Genomic DNA, 14,889 nt, shown 5'->3' on the forward strand with positions numbered 1-14,889 from the left:
TACCTGAAGTAACTGCAAGCTATGAGCTGCTGCAAGAGCATTCTGAGAACAATACAACATCCCACCACAAACGCAAGGTCAAAGCACACGGAAACATCGGCCGCATTTACACTGTCTGGTACAAGTGACCCAATTCCGATTGTGTCGCTCACATGTGGCACAGATCAGATATGTATTATGAAAGGGGGGAAAAGCACACTGGATCTTCTCAGATCTGTTTGGGGCCTAAATCACATGTGGAAATAAATCTTGGCATGAATGGAATATCTGCCAATGCGTGAACATGACTCATCTAAACAGACGGGATATTCCCTGCCAGCGAGTCCACGTCACGTTTTGCCTCAGGCCAGCATGTCGGTTCATTTGAAAACCATTACATCCCAAAGGTCGGTGTTACGGTTCTGTTTAGGCAATGAAAACAGCTTGGATAAGGTTAAATAAGACATCAAACATTGAATGTGGCTTATGCTGGGAAGTGTAAATATGGCTTACGGTGGGACATTAAAATGCTTAACGTCTTTGCACACACAGTCCGTTTTTTTCCTATGCGTTTTTTTAAATCCGTCATCTGAACAAAATAGTTACGCACAGAAACCTTGCAAACTGAGTTTCATCAATAAGTTTGTCCTTCTATTGGCAATGCGAGACAAATATTGGTCCTCTCCTGTATCCACATGACAACAGGCTGATCTGCAGCAGCGGTGATGTGTGCTGGAGAAGGCAGATGATGGCAGCAGGTCGGGGAATGGTAGAGCCGTATCTCACTGGACAGGAGCTCCAGACTCACCTTCACCTGTGGTGCTGCAGCACCGTGCCCCGGGGGAGAGAGGTGGAGCGAGCACTGCATCTCTCCGGCTGCATGTCTGCTCAGACTGGAGCCCTCCGCTCGGTCGCTCCTCTGGCTCTCTCCCCCAAACACAGACACACATGAGTCAAACAGCTCGCAAAAGGCTTTTGACTGATGCGAAAAACGCAAAAATCGAACCTGTTCCGAAAACTTTAACGACGGACAAAAGTTTTTGGAGTCAGTGTGTGAACACGAGCGATACAACATCAGGTCGTATTTATTTTCAAACGCGCAGCAATTTGAAAAATACAGACTCCAAGCCAAGTGTTTTATGCGTGGAGGTTCGGGTTGTTGCAAGTGTAAACACAGGTATGGGACCATGGGCCACACAAATCAGATATAGGCACACACAAAAATCGGAACTGGGCATCCAGACCTGCAGTGTAAATGTGACCATTGTGACACCACGTGGTGAAACACAAAACAAACACACCCTTCCCCTGGGCTGGACAGTTGATATAGATAGGGTATGAAGACAGACTAAGCGTGTGACCACACATGAATGGATGGGTGGGTGGGTGGATGGATACCACAACATGAGGTGGACGTGTGCAGGTAGCGCCAGCAGCTAAGAGGCTAATAGACTCATGCATGGATCGTGACCTGAGACCTCCTGCGATGCATTCAGCCACGCAGCCGCCACCTCCGTCTGCACTCAAAACTTCACTGCTGCCTAACGTCACTCCACCTCTACTGCCCCCTATCGTACATTTACAGTATTACTACCTACGTGTTAGTCAAGTCACTGTATCTCTCCAGTCCAAGTCGAGTCCCCAGTGTTTGAGTCCAAGTCACCAAAGAAAGAACGGTCCGATTCGAGGCCGAGTCAAGTCCCCGTTACCTGAGTCCCAAGTTAGCCTGCTGAACATGAGCGTGAAACCACATGTAGGTGAAGTTAGCCTACTGAACATGAGCGTGAAACCTCATGACCCCCGCAGATACCCTGTCATGACCCCCGCAGATACCCTGTCAAGTCCCCCTCAGATACCCTGTCAAGACCCCTCAGATACCCTGTCAAGACCCCCGCAGATACCCTGTCAAGACCCCCGCAGATACCCTGTCAAGACCCCTGCAGATACCCTGTCATGACCCCCGCAGATACCCTGTCATGACCCCCGCAGATACCCTGTCAAGACCCCTGCAGATACCCTGTCATGACCCCCGCAGATACCCTGTCAAGTCCCCCTCAGATACCCTGTCAAGACCCCTCAGATACCCTGTCAAGACCCCCGCAGATACCCTGTCATGACCCCCGCAGATACCCTGTCAAGACCCCTGCAGATACCCTGTCATGACCCCTGCAGATACCCTGTCATGACCCCCGCAGATACCCTGTCAAGTCCCCCTCAGATACCCTGTCAAGACCCCTCAGATACCCTGTCAAAACCCCCGCAGATACCCTGTCAAGACCCCCGCAGATACCCTGTCAAGACCCCTGCAGATACCCTGTCATGACCCCCGCAGATACCCTGTCAAGACCCCTGCAGATACCCTGTCATGACCCCCGCAGATACCCTGTCAAGTCCCCCTCAGATACCCTGTCAAGACCCCTCAGATACCCTGTCAAGACCCCCGCAGATACCCTGTCATGACCCCCGCAGATACCCTGTCAAGACCCCTGCAGATACCCTGTCATGACCCCCGCAGATACCCTGTCAAGACCCCTGCAGATACCCTGTCAAGACCCCCGCAGATACCCTGTCAAGACCCCTGCAGATACCCTGTCATGACCCCCGCAGATACCCTGTCAAGACCCCCTCAGATACCCTGTCAAGACCCCTCAGATACCCTGTCAAGACCCCCGCAGATACCCTGTCATGACCCCCGCAGATACCCTGTCAAGACCCCTGCAGATACCCTGTCATGACCCCTGCAGATACCCTGTCATGACCCCCGCAGATACCCTGTCAAGTCCCCCTCAGATACCCTGTCAAGACCCCTCAGATACCCTGTCAAGACCCCCGCAGATACCCTGTCAAGACCCCCGCAGATACCCTGTCAAGACCCCTGCAGATACCCTGTCATGACCCCCGCAGATACCCTGTCAAGACCCCTGCAGATACCCTGTCATGACCCCCGCAGATACCCTGTCAAGTCCCCCTCAGATACCCTGTCAAGACCCCTCAGATACCCTGTCAAGTCCCCCTCAGATACCCTGTCAAGACCCCCTCAGATACCCTGTCAAGACCCCCGCAGATACCCTGTCATGACCCCCTCAGATACCCTGTCAAGTCCCCCTCAGATACCCTGTCAAGACCCCCTCAGATACCCTGTCAAGACCCCTGCAGATACCCTGTCATGACCCCCTCAGATACCCTGTCAAGTCCCCCTCAGATACCCTGTCAAGACCCCCTCAGATACCCTGTCAAGACCCCCTCAGATACCCTGTCAAGTCCCCCTCAGATACCCTGTCAAGACCCCCTCAGATACCCTGTCAAGTCCAAGTCCAAGTCATCAGTGCTCAAGTCCCAGTCGAGTCATGAGTCCTAAATCCTAATCACTACAACAGTGATTCCTCCGGCTTTGATGTGTTTGGAAACAGTGGCTTTCTGCTGCAGCAGTAGTAGTTTTGAGTGGACAAAGAGACGGACGGCTCTCCCAGCCATCCAGCATCCAGCACCCCAGGACGGCCCCTCCATGACCGGCTGCTCCTCAGCCAATCATGGCTTACGTCCCGCCTCCAACCCCGACCCAAACCCAATGAAACGACAACAGTAGTCCAGATGTGACGGGGCGAAAGGGAGGAGTCAGAATGAGCGAATTGGAAACACGGGTGGGCGGGCAGTCCAGACAGGAAACAGGGGGGAAAGAACAGGAAGTGATGTGTGGTAGAAAGAGGATATTTGTCATTAACTGGAAGAACGTACCAAGTCTAGAACAGAGATAGCTGGGACAGCAGTCTGCTGCTGAAGACAAGAAGAGAACCGGACAGAGAGAGCCAGAAGGGAGGGGAGATAGAGGGTCAAAATAGACAAAAGGATAGAAGGAAAAAGGAAGAGCCAAATACAGAAAAACAAAGTATTCGAAGAGAGGTATCAACAAAAATAAATTAATGTTCGGAGAGAATAAGGGAAGAGCAGGAGGGAAGAGGAAGGAGAAAACAGCAAAATAATAAAAATATAAATAATATAATAAGAATAAGAATAATAAGAGAAAGGGGAGGATGAGGGAGAAGAGGAGATAGTAAAAACATTGCTCGAGGTCTATCTCTCCTCCGTTGGGTCGATTAGTAGGAGTCAACGAATTCCCTAACTGGCCACATTGAGTAACACCCCTGTATCGACCCAGATCCAATCACACACTGCCACATCCTCACCACCAGGGTTTCTGTTATCCAGGACTTTTTTATTATTATTTTTTTACCAAAAAAAATCAGTTGAAGAGCGACCTATTTAAATCTCTCCACTCGTGTCTGGTGAAAATAATCCCCTTCTATCGACGTCATCACAGTCGCTGTGGCCTTATCGTTGACAGAGCGCTACAGCTGTCAACTAGTGAAGTGGGAGCTAGTGGAGGCTAGCCACCGTTAGCATTATCGCTATTGTCTATTAGCGTTTCCGTCGCATTAGGATGTATTGGAAAATAGCGATGGTGGCCTGCGTTACGCCACATCCTCACACATCCAACATCACAACTGTATTTTAATTTGATATTTGGGATCCTGATATTTGAGAGGCGTTTTGGTGCAAGAAAGGTATTTGGTGAGTCAAAAAGGACTCCATTATGATCCCATTAATCATCAACGTGCCTTTACGTTAAAGTACAGAAAAACAAAAGTGTGCAGAACCTTGCTAAAATGGGACCAGTGACATTATGGTCATGGTTAGATGTTGCTATGCAACACAGCTCTTATGCTGCATTCATGTAATATGGGAAAGATTCCTACTAGAAAGATTTCAGGTGGTTTTTGATGACGTTTTGATGGTGAACGAACACCTGACTTGTTGCCTCTGTCAAGTCAGACAGTTTCTCCCATATGACTTGAATGCAGCATTGACAACATCCTTGGTTGCCTGTCCACCCCCCGCCCCCATCCACCCCTCCAGCCAATCAGATTGAAGCAGCTCAGCATGGCGAAGCGATGACAGAAGCGTGTTGCAGATGCACATTGCAGGGCATTCATTGTGGGCGCATGTGCTGCCACAGGGGGGCGCTGCCACGGGCGGGAATCCATTTCCCCTTCTAGCGTTAGAAAGCGGATTCTGGTTTTGCCAGCAGCCTGGTTTCCTGTAGCTCGCCCTTCCTGCTGTAGTCAATTACACCTCTGATTGTCAGAACAATGGGCTATTGATTGGCTATATTACTTGGAAAACAGAAATCACAAAGGTGTTTTTCCCTCTCTATCCATTAAATATGATGTGATATTAGGGCTGGATATCGCCAGTACTCAAATAGCTTTAAGGTATTACAATCGACCGAAATAACCCAGTACCAAAAAGTATCGAAAAACGTCATCAGTCAAACTATACCTGCTGCACTCAATGCTTTTTGTACACAGATCTAGGGAGAAAAAAATATTATGTGTATGGTTTTGCGTGGTTCAGCACCATCCAAAAAAAGAAAGAAAAAAGGTATGGACTGAAGTACTCATTGGTATGGGTATCACTGGTATTTGGTATTGGTATTTAATGATACACAGCCCTATGTGATATCCTAGCTCTCCTATCTTTAAGCCTCTTCTAATGGCCTCAGCCCTTCCTGTCAATATGAAACACCTCTTCCATTCTACATTAAAGGAACACGCCAACATTTTGACAGATTTGCCTATTTGCCATCTTTTGGATAGTAAGAGACGAGAAGATAGATGTTATTCTCTTCTCTGTGCGTGTGGCAGAAGAAAAGCAGGTTACAGTTTCCCCCGTCCACCATCTTGCAGCACGTAGCTACAGTGCAGATTTCAGCTAAAAACAGGGTGTAAATGTCATCTTTTCAAGACAACTTGGCATCTCAGGGCTTGTGGAGACTTGGATTAGGCCAGGTGAGCAGTATGGAAGTTTTTTCTTTTTTTTTCTTTTACATTTTTGTTCATCTTAACGGGGGTAGGCTAGCCACTAGCCAGTACCAATGACTACCATTCATTGTGCTAAGCTAACTAGCAGGAGGGGCGGGTCGCTATTTTTCTACTGCACGCACAGAGAAGAGAAGAGCACCGATCTTCTCCTCTTACTATCGGGAAGACGGCAAATAGGCGAATCTCCCGAAAAGTTAGCGTGCTCTTGTAACAAGGCTTGTCTCTTATTATTCATCTGGTCTTGAATGTGTGGGTGCAGCTCACCCGGGCTCTCTTCTCAGCCTCCAGCCTCTGCATGATCATCATGGTGTCTACATCTTCGTCGTCCTCCTCCTCCTCGTCCTCGTCGCTCTGCTTGCTCTCCTGCAGTCTCTTCTGGAACTGCCACTCCAACATCAGCTTCCTGAGGCGGTCGCTCTCCTCTGCTGTCCTCTCCGGCTTCGCCTGGGAACGAAAGGTGCTTTGCAATAATACTGGCATCTTCTGACAACAAATAATAGCAACAATAATGCTAAAAATAATAATGCCTCCGGCCACGGCTATCGCCGGGCGGAAGCATAAGAATACGACTCCTGAAATGCAATGCTTACAATGCTTGTAAACTACACACACACACAGTTTTGAAATAAATGTATTAATAAATTAATAAATAAAGTATGAAACTTGACTTGTCGAACTTTCATTTGTCAACGCTAAACATGAACTAAAATGTCATAAAGGCCCATTTGGAGGTAATTAGCATTATAAGGTAGCCTAAAGAGAATCAAACAACTCTCCTGGAGACACATGATGGTGTAGGAACGACTCTTTAACTCTCCTGGAGAGACATGATGGTGTAGGAACAGCTCTTTAACTCTCCTGGAGACACATGATGGTGTAGGAACGACTCATTAACTCTCTTGGAGAGACATGATGGTGTAGGAACGACTCTTTAACTCTCCTGGAGAGACATGATGGTGTAGGAACGACTCTTTAACTCTCCTGGAGAGACATGATGGTGTAGGAACGACTCTTTAACTCTCCTGGAGACACATGATGGTGTAGGAACGACTCTTTAACTCTCCTGGAGACACATGATGGTGTAGGACCGACTCTTTAACTCTCCTGGAGACACATGATGGTGTTGGAACGACTCTTTAACTCTCCTGGAGAGACATGATGGTGTAGGAATGACTCTTTAACTCTCCTGGAGAGACATGATGGTGTAGGAACGGCTCTTTAACTCTCCTGGAGAGACATGATGGTGTAGGAACGACTCTTTAACTCTCCTGGAGACACATGATGGTGTTGGAACGACTCTTTAACTCTCCTGGAGAGACATGATGGTGTAGGAATGACTCTTTAACTCTCCTGGAGAGACATGATGGTGTAGGAACGGCTCTTTAACTCTCCTGGAGAGACATGATGGTGTAGGAACAGCTCTTTAACTCTCCTGGAGAGACATGATGGTGTAGGAACGGCTCTTTAACTCTCCTGGAGAGACATGATGGTGTAGGAATGGCTCTTTAGTTGGTACTGTACCTGGAGCTCCTGGATCTCCTTGTCCAGCAGGTCGACAATGTGCAGCTGCTGCTGCTTCTCGGCCTTCTCGCGGGCGTCTCTCTTCCAGGGGTCTGGAGACAAGCTGTCGCTGCTCGACAGCGCCTCCTGGCTGATGGTGATGTACTGCAGGTCTCGCCTCTCGATGGTCCGCGGCTGCTGCTGGGGGAGCAGCTCCCTGATCACCGTGTCCATGCCTACGGTTACATCAATCTCATTTGAGCCATTTAGCTGATAGAAAACGAGTGCCAAAGCTACCACATGTAGGCTTCCTAGATAGTTTAGATTGAAAAATGTAAGAGACAAATATCAGAATCTATAAAATGACGGGGCTCTAAAACGACTTCCCGACATGTGCAGACATTCCAATCCTGTGGAGAACCCCTGAGCTAACAGCACCCCCCAAAAATAGGTTAACCAAATGTATTTAATGCAACACAACTTATAGACGGTCCATATTATTGTCTCTCTGGACAGTGTTTCACCAATGCAATGAAACACCTGCTCGTTAACGCTTGTTAACACATTCACTGCCAGCCTTTTTTTTTTTACTGTAGGTAGGTTCTGCCAGAGGTTTTTTTTGAGGATTCTGGCTCATTTTACAAGAGCCGAGGATTATTTTCTGCTTGGAGTTTGTGAACACAAAGTTCACAAAAGTACTAATAGAATGTGTGCTTTCTCTGTCTAAAAGAGTTAGTTTGTAGAGTTAGTAGTTATGTAGATATTAGCCGTTGAGTACAGCATGGTTTCAGCGTCTGAGAGTGAAAGCTGAGATAATCGCAGTTTTGTGAAATTCAATCAAACAGGCAGAACAGTCACTTTAACTATTTATTTTTGGCATCAGTGAGAGATCGGACATCTAAACAATATAGTTCTGAACGCCCTCTCCTTCAAACTCCTCCCTCCGTGGGCGTGTCTGGTGGCTTTCAGCCTGCGTTTGTCACAAGCGAGTGTTCTGCTGCTGCGAGTTTGAGCAGCCTCCCTCCCTGGCAGCGAGTGTGGATAGGGCTCACTTGTTTCTTGGGTTTGAGAGCTTTGATGAAGCTTTGTGCGATTCTAGGCTTTATGCTGCGTGTTTCAAACTGTGTTTTTCAACCAGGCTATTTTTGGAACCCCCCACCGTTGTGCGCCCGTGCAGCAGCGTGAAAGCGTTTTCGCCTACAGTATGAGAATGAGGCTCGTTCGTTTCTGGGTTTTCGGAATGCGTGCGATTCTGGCCTTTCTGCGGGTGTTTCAAAGTGTGTTTCACCCATAATCTATTATGCAAATTTGCAATCCCCCACGCCAGCACCGCTCTCCGCTCTCGGTGTGCTGCTGCTGGCGCGGCCGCTCTCGGGCGAGTCTGGTGACTGATGACTGTAAAATCGCCAAGCCATTTCCTTGAGAATGGCTTGCTCCCGCGGCTGTTTTTGGTTGGCTTTCTCTCTGTCGGGAGAGCACTGTCGCCACTTAGTTGGTCGGTAAAATAGATTATACACATTCAATACTTCCAATATTTTTATAGGAGACGTGGGGGGCATTGATCCACGTAGCACCGTCAAAAAATTTATTTTTTGACGAGTCAACTCGTCATTGGCAGTGAACGGTTGGATTGTGTTTGACGAGTCAACTCGTCATTGGCAGTGAACGTGTTAAGTACTGCGGGGTAATTAACAAGCAGGACTGATGAGGGAGGGAGAGAGAGTCTGTGTGATGTCACTTCCATTTCGGGTTTTAGGATTATTAGAAACATATTTGGGGGTGCACGTTTTGCTGTTTGCTCTATTTTTTATATGTTAAAACGTGGTTGCCACTGAGGCAACCGAAGGCCAAGAAATGGTTGATTTCTTTTTTTAAATGTTGCCAAGGGCAACTGGCCATCCCATAATGTTGAGCCCTGGATAAGCATCAGTAATGTAGATGATTAAGTGGGCAAAGGAAAATAATAGAACAGCTGGAACAGTCTGGTAAGTTCAGAGAATGACATCACTTTATTGTAAGGGGACATTCACACCAAAAGCGTTTTTGTCAGTCAGAACGCTATGAAAATCATGTTGAGAGCGCTTCCATTGTGCACAAAACACACCGCACGGAGCGTTTTTTTTCTGCTCCGTTTGTGTTTTCACCTGCAGTCGCGTGCAGTACAGATCAGAACACAACGACCACACGGACGGCAGCCAGCTGGTTTTGTCTGTTTGATGTTGCTCACTGTCAACATGAAAGCCAGATGATTGCCAATTCTGGCAGAAGCGGAGGTTGAGGATCCCTCGGGAGGAGAAAAGGTAGGAGAAGAGGAAAAGACGAGCAGGGCGCTTTTCCTCTAAAGTTCAACTTTTTTCAGCTTAAAAACGCCCACAGCGCTCCTCCAAAAACAACAGACGCCACCAGCGCTGAAACGCCAGGTGCGTTCATTAAAAGAGGAGCACGTCTAGCGCGTCCTTACATAGAGAATGAATTGCAGAAAGACACTGGCAGCTCCAAAAACGCTTTTGGTCTGAATGGCCCCTAATGCAGCCTTTAAAACCAGGAAAAGACAACACTTGCCATATCAGCATATTACCTTATCCAAAATCTATTCTCATATCACCATATTGATATAATATCGATATGCCTGAGCTCATGTGCAAAATAAATGGGCATTCTTTTTCAGTGCAGTGTCCCTTTAAGCATGAAGCTAACAGTCTGAACCAGACTGCCAGGCTTTGAGGCAGAACTTTAAGCATGAAGCTAACAGTCTGAACCAGACTGCCAGGCTTTGAGGCAGAACTTTAAGCATGAAGCTAACATAAGCATGAAGCTAACAGTCTGAACCAGACTGCCAGGCTTTGAGGCAGAACTTTAAGCATGAAGCTAACATAAGCATGAAGCTAACAGTCTGAACGAGACTGCCAGGCTTTGAGGCAGAACTTTAAGCATGAAGCTAACATAAGCATGAAGCTAACAGTCTGAACCAGACTGCCAGGCTTTGAGGCAGAACTTTAAGCATGAAGCTAACATAAGCATGAAGCTAACAGTCTGAACCAGACTTCCAGGCTTTGAGGCAGAACTTTAAGCATGAAGCTAACATAAGCATGAAGCTAACAGTCTGAACCAGACTTCCAGGCTTTGAGGCAGAACTTGAGCTGTCAAATGAAATAAGGACTGATAGAAGAGGCTTACTGTACCTGGGGGATTGGAGCCGCTGGCTGGGGGAGGCACGGCGGAGCGAGGCAGGCTGGCCAGCTTCTCCGGCCGGGCTGGGGGGGGCGGGGCCTGGGAGGGCAGGTAGGGCTGGGGCGTGGCTACTGGCTGGTGGTGGGGCGTGGCCACGGGCTGGGGGTGGGGCGTGGCCACGGGCTGGGGGTGGGGCGTGGCCACGGGCTGGGGGTGGGGCACTCCTCCATTGTTGTGTGGCGGGACGGGCATGACGGGGTTGGGCCGGATCTGACCCAGCTTCCGCTCCTGCTCCCTCCTCTTCCTCTCCCTGCCAATCAACATCATCATTGTTGTTACCGCCGTATTTAATTAACTGTCCGATATAAACAACTTTAACTGTCCATTATAAACGAACAATTAATTGTCCCACATAAACTACTCAATTAACGGTCTATATAAATTCCACAATTAATTGTCCCACATAAACTACTCAATTAACGGTCTATATAAATTCCACAATTAACTGTCCCATATAAAGTACTCAATTTAAATGTGAAGTACTGTACATGAAAAAACAAACATATGAAACAGTGATGCTACACTCTCGGCCTTCCTCTAACGGCTGATGTGTCAGTCGACTTTGACTAGGATGGATTACAACTGTAACAGAGCTCAACAGTCAGGTGACTTTCCATGACGTCGTTGCCCCGGAAGAGAATTTCCCATTCATAAAGGCCATTGAGATTTAGATTAGTGGACATAATGTCGTAACCAGCCAACGTAGACTTACCACGCGTGATCTAGTGGTGAAACGATGGTATATCTTCATGTAAGGCCGCAGATATCGTCCTTTTTTCTATTTTTAAACATTCAAAACACTACCCACAATCCTAAGGTGTAACGATGACGTCTTTGATTGGTGGAGCTCGCTGTATGGTCGTCTGTGATTGGTGGCCTGCATTCATTTCTCTCTCTGGCTGTTGTCCCTCTGGCTAGGCTAATACCAATGTAAGTTATAAGTTGCTGAGTAAAGGGCTAAAACCACCATTGAGTGACTGAAACTAGAGCAGTTTATGCGGGGGGGGGGGGGGTTTCTTGTACCTTGTACTTTTTTATGCCTCCGCCGGCGATAGCCAGGCCAGAGGCATTATGGATCCGGGTTGTCCGTACGATGTTTGTTAACGCGATATCTCAGGAATGCCTTGACGGAATTTAATCAAACTTGTCTCAAACATCGACTTGGACTCAAGGATGAACTGATTAGATTTTGGTGGTCAAAGGTCAAAGGTCAATGTCACTGTGACCTCTCGAACGCCATTTTCAAGCTTGTTAACGCGATATCTCAGGAATGCCTTGACGGAATTTAATCAAACTTGTCTCAAACATCGACTTGGACTCAAGGATGAACTGATTAGATTTTGGTGGTCAAAGTTCAAGGTCACTGTGACCTCTCACACACCCAATTTCCAAGCTCTGTAAAGCAACATCACAGGAGCGCCTTGACGGAATCTCTTCCAATTTGCCTCAAATGGCGATTTGGACTCCAAAATGAACTAATGGCGGAGGCATAAGTCCGCGTTGCGGTCGTTCTAGTTTCTCCATGTTTTTCAATGTTTTTTCAACTCTGAAAGAAATGTTTTATGGTCACAATGTTCTGGATCAGCATTTGGCTTTCTTGCAGGCTTTAAACTCTTTAGATAAGGGCTTTTCAGAACGTGAATGAGAAAAACTCTTCCGGGGCAAAAGGTGACGTCACGATGTCACATGACTGTTGAGCTCTATAGAGCTACAATGATTAGTCGATCCACAGAAAATGTATCACCAAATATTCCTATAATCGATTACGGTAATCATCTAAACACATTTTTAAGACTCATGTAAGAGGTCCTATGTCAGGGAATATTTTGTTCTGCTGAATAATGGAAAGTTAAAGAAACAAACATAAATATTTCTAAATATGCGTTTTGAGTTGCAGTACTAAACCGTAATACAACCATTTGCAAGTGACACAATAGAGCCTGCTCCATTAGGCGTGCCAGTGCGGCAGTTGTGGCCTGCGTGTGTGTGTGCAGTTTCTAATGCATTTAAAAAGCTGCAGCTACAACAGCTACAACCAGGCTTTCTCCTTTGTTTACTCAGCTGTCAGGTTTGCCGGCGATGACGTGTTTGTTGCCACCGGCTGGCACACTGCACACACCCATTAAGTGGTTTTCCCCGCCCTGGCCACTACCCATTGGTCCTTTTTCACAGCAGACATTGCATGTCTAAAAGGCAGGGTAAACACAGGGGCAACCAAAACATTAATGAGGGCCCCAGCACCGGAACACGTGAATGGATTGGAAGTTGGAAAGCTTCATTCATGTTTTAGTTGCACCTTTGTCTACCCTGGCTTTTTACACACAACATGGCTGCTGTGAAAAAAGCCCATCAGCTGTGAACTGGAAAAAGCCTAATGGAGCGGACCTATAGCACATGTCATCCCCCAACAGGGATGATGCAGTCCCCGTTTAGACCAATTATAAACATGTGAAAAAGTCCAAGTCTCATCTTGAGGCAGGGAAACAAAAGGGCTGTACGATAAATTCAATATCATTTTATTCGTTTATGGTCTTTTAGCTTAATCATATCGTGATGATGTGACAATATTTGAATGTTGAATCATATCGTGATAATATGACGTTATTTTAATGTCGAATCATATCGTAACGATACGACGATATTTTAATGCTGTGAGATACATTTCTGCTGATGACGAGCACAATTGACTTAAAAAAAAACTCTTAAAATGAGGTATGGTTGGGATATTATTTGAAAAGGTCATGTTTGTTTGACATCACACCTATTATGATTCAGTTCAATGAGATGAACATTCATTTGATTATCTAACGTGATTTTGCCTACACAAATCATATAGTGATATGATATAAATCCTTAGGATTAACATGATATAAATTTCAACCATATCGCTCAGCCCTACTTCACAGCCTATACATACAGTATAGGGCCCTTTTCACAGGAACCGTTTTGAGGTGGTAAAGCAGGAAGTAAAGCAGGTGTAACCAATAACATCGATGAGTGCCCTGGCACTGGAACACCTAAATGGAAAGGAACCACCATTGATGGTATTGGTTACACCCAGTGTTGGGCAAGTTACTTTCAAAATGTAATATACTACATATTACTAGTTACTTTCATTTGAAAGTAATAAGTTACTTTACAATATTACTTTCTGTGTAGAGTAACTCGTTACTTATTACACTACTTTTGCATTACTTTTACCAAAGCAATAGACATTGCCGCCCCGGAACCATCCCGAAAAATAATTTCAACCGCCTTGAAATCAGTGTAAACAATCCAAAATTCTAAATGTTATTCTTTACCTTTGTTATTGTCATCTATAGTGGTTATTTGAATAAAAACACACAGTTTGATTAGGAAATGATTCTATCTTTTTTTAAATATGTGCTTTGATTTAATCAAATGTAACTCAGTTTGTAACTTGAGTTACTTGACAAAGTAACTGGTATAATATTACTGAAATCCTATAAGTACTAAGTTATATTACTGAGTTACTGCTAAAAGTAATATATTACATGCAATATGTTACTTTTGTAATGAGTTACCCCCAACAAGCAGGTGTAACTTACACCTGCTTTACCACCTGAAAATGGCTGCTGTGAAAAGGGCCTATATACACAAAGTGTGTGCCATTTCAAAGAGAGCCCACCTTTCTTCGTCCAGGCGAGCCTTCTCCTTCTCATACCAGCGCTGCTGCTCCTCGCGCTTCTTGCGGTCCGCTGCCTGTTGGGCGGCGGCAGCGCTGAGGGCGGGTGGTGGGGGGAGGGGCAGGTCGGCCTGGGGGTCGTAGGGGTCGTAGGGCTCGGGGTAGGCTGCTGGGGGAGGGGGAGGAGGAGGGGGCAGGTCGGAGCGAGACGGGGGCTGGGCGCTGTGGGGTGCTGGTTGGGCACTGTGCGGGGCGTTGGGGGTCTTGGAATAGAATAGAAATACATTTATTATATATATGTGTGTATGTGTGTGTGTGTGTGTGTGTGTGTGTGTATATATATATATATTCAGTGTTTCCCCTATCATTCTACAGGCCAACGACGCCTCCACCAGGCAGATTTTTTTTTTTATGTTTTTTTTAAGATTTTCTCCCCTGCTCTCCCCAAAATTTCAATAAACCTTTATGGCATATTATTACAATACAACAATACTGGTGTTGACAGTAATAGAAGATGCCAAATCATTCAAAACAATAAGCATTTTGCTTTTAGGAGCATTGTGCCAGAGTGCGGTGCTGTTCCAAAACCTTGTCAACGTGTGTCGTTGCCCGGGAAACGCACATCCCATAATACAACTGTTCGCATCGCATCCC

At 46.5% G+C, this 14,889-nt stretch overlaps 1 protein-coding gene across 5 annotated transcripts in view; it reads right to left on the minus strand.

The window, feature by feature from the left end:
* afdna (afadin, adherens junction formation factor a) overlaps positions 1–14,889 on the minus strand; it is a gene marked incomplete at its 5' end in the record, with an annotated part of 255,668 nt that overhangs the window by 20,934 nt on the left and 219,845 nt on the right. For all 5 annotated transcript variants that reach the window (XM_083643598.1, XM_083643599.1, XM_083643601.1 and 2 more), the window contains 4 exons: positions 6,123–6,302; positions 7,380–7,594; positions 10,541–10,839; positions 14,239–14,498. In XM_083643598.1, coding sequence (XP_083499724.1) covers positions 6,123–6,302; positions 7,380–7,594; positions 10,541–10,839; positions 14,239–14,498 — 954 coding nt within the window. The remainder of the gene's footprint in view (positions 1–6,122; positions 6,303–7,379; positions 7,595–10,540; positions 10,840–14,238; positions 14,499–14,889) is intronic.

This window comes from Poromitra crassiceps (assembly GCF_964638095.1).
Source record: "Poromitra crassiceps genome assembly, chromosome: 9".
Lineage (NCBI taxonomy): Eukaryota > Metazoa > Chordata > Actinopteri > Beryciformes > Melamphaidae > Poromitra > Poromitra crassiceps.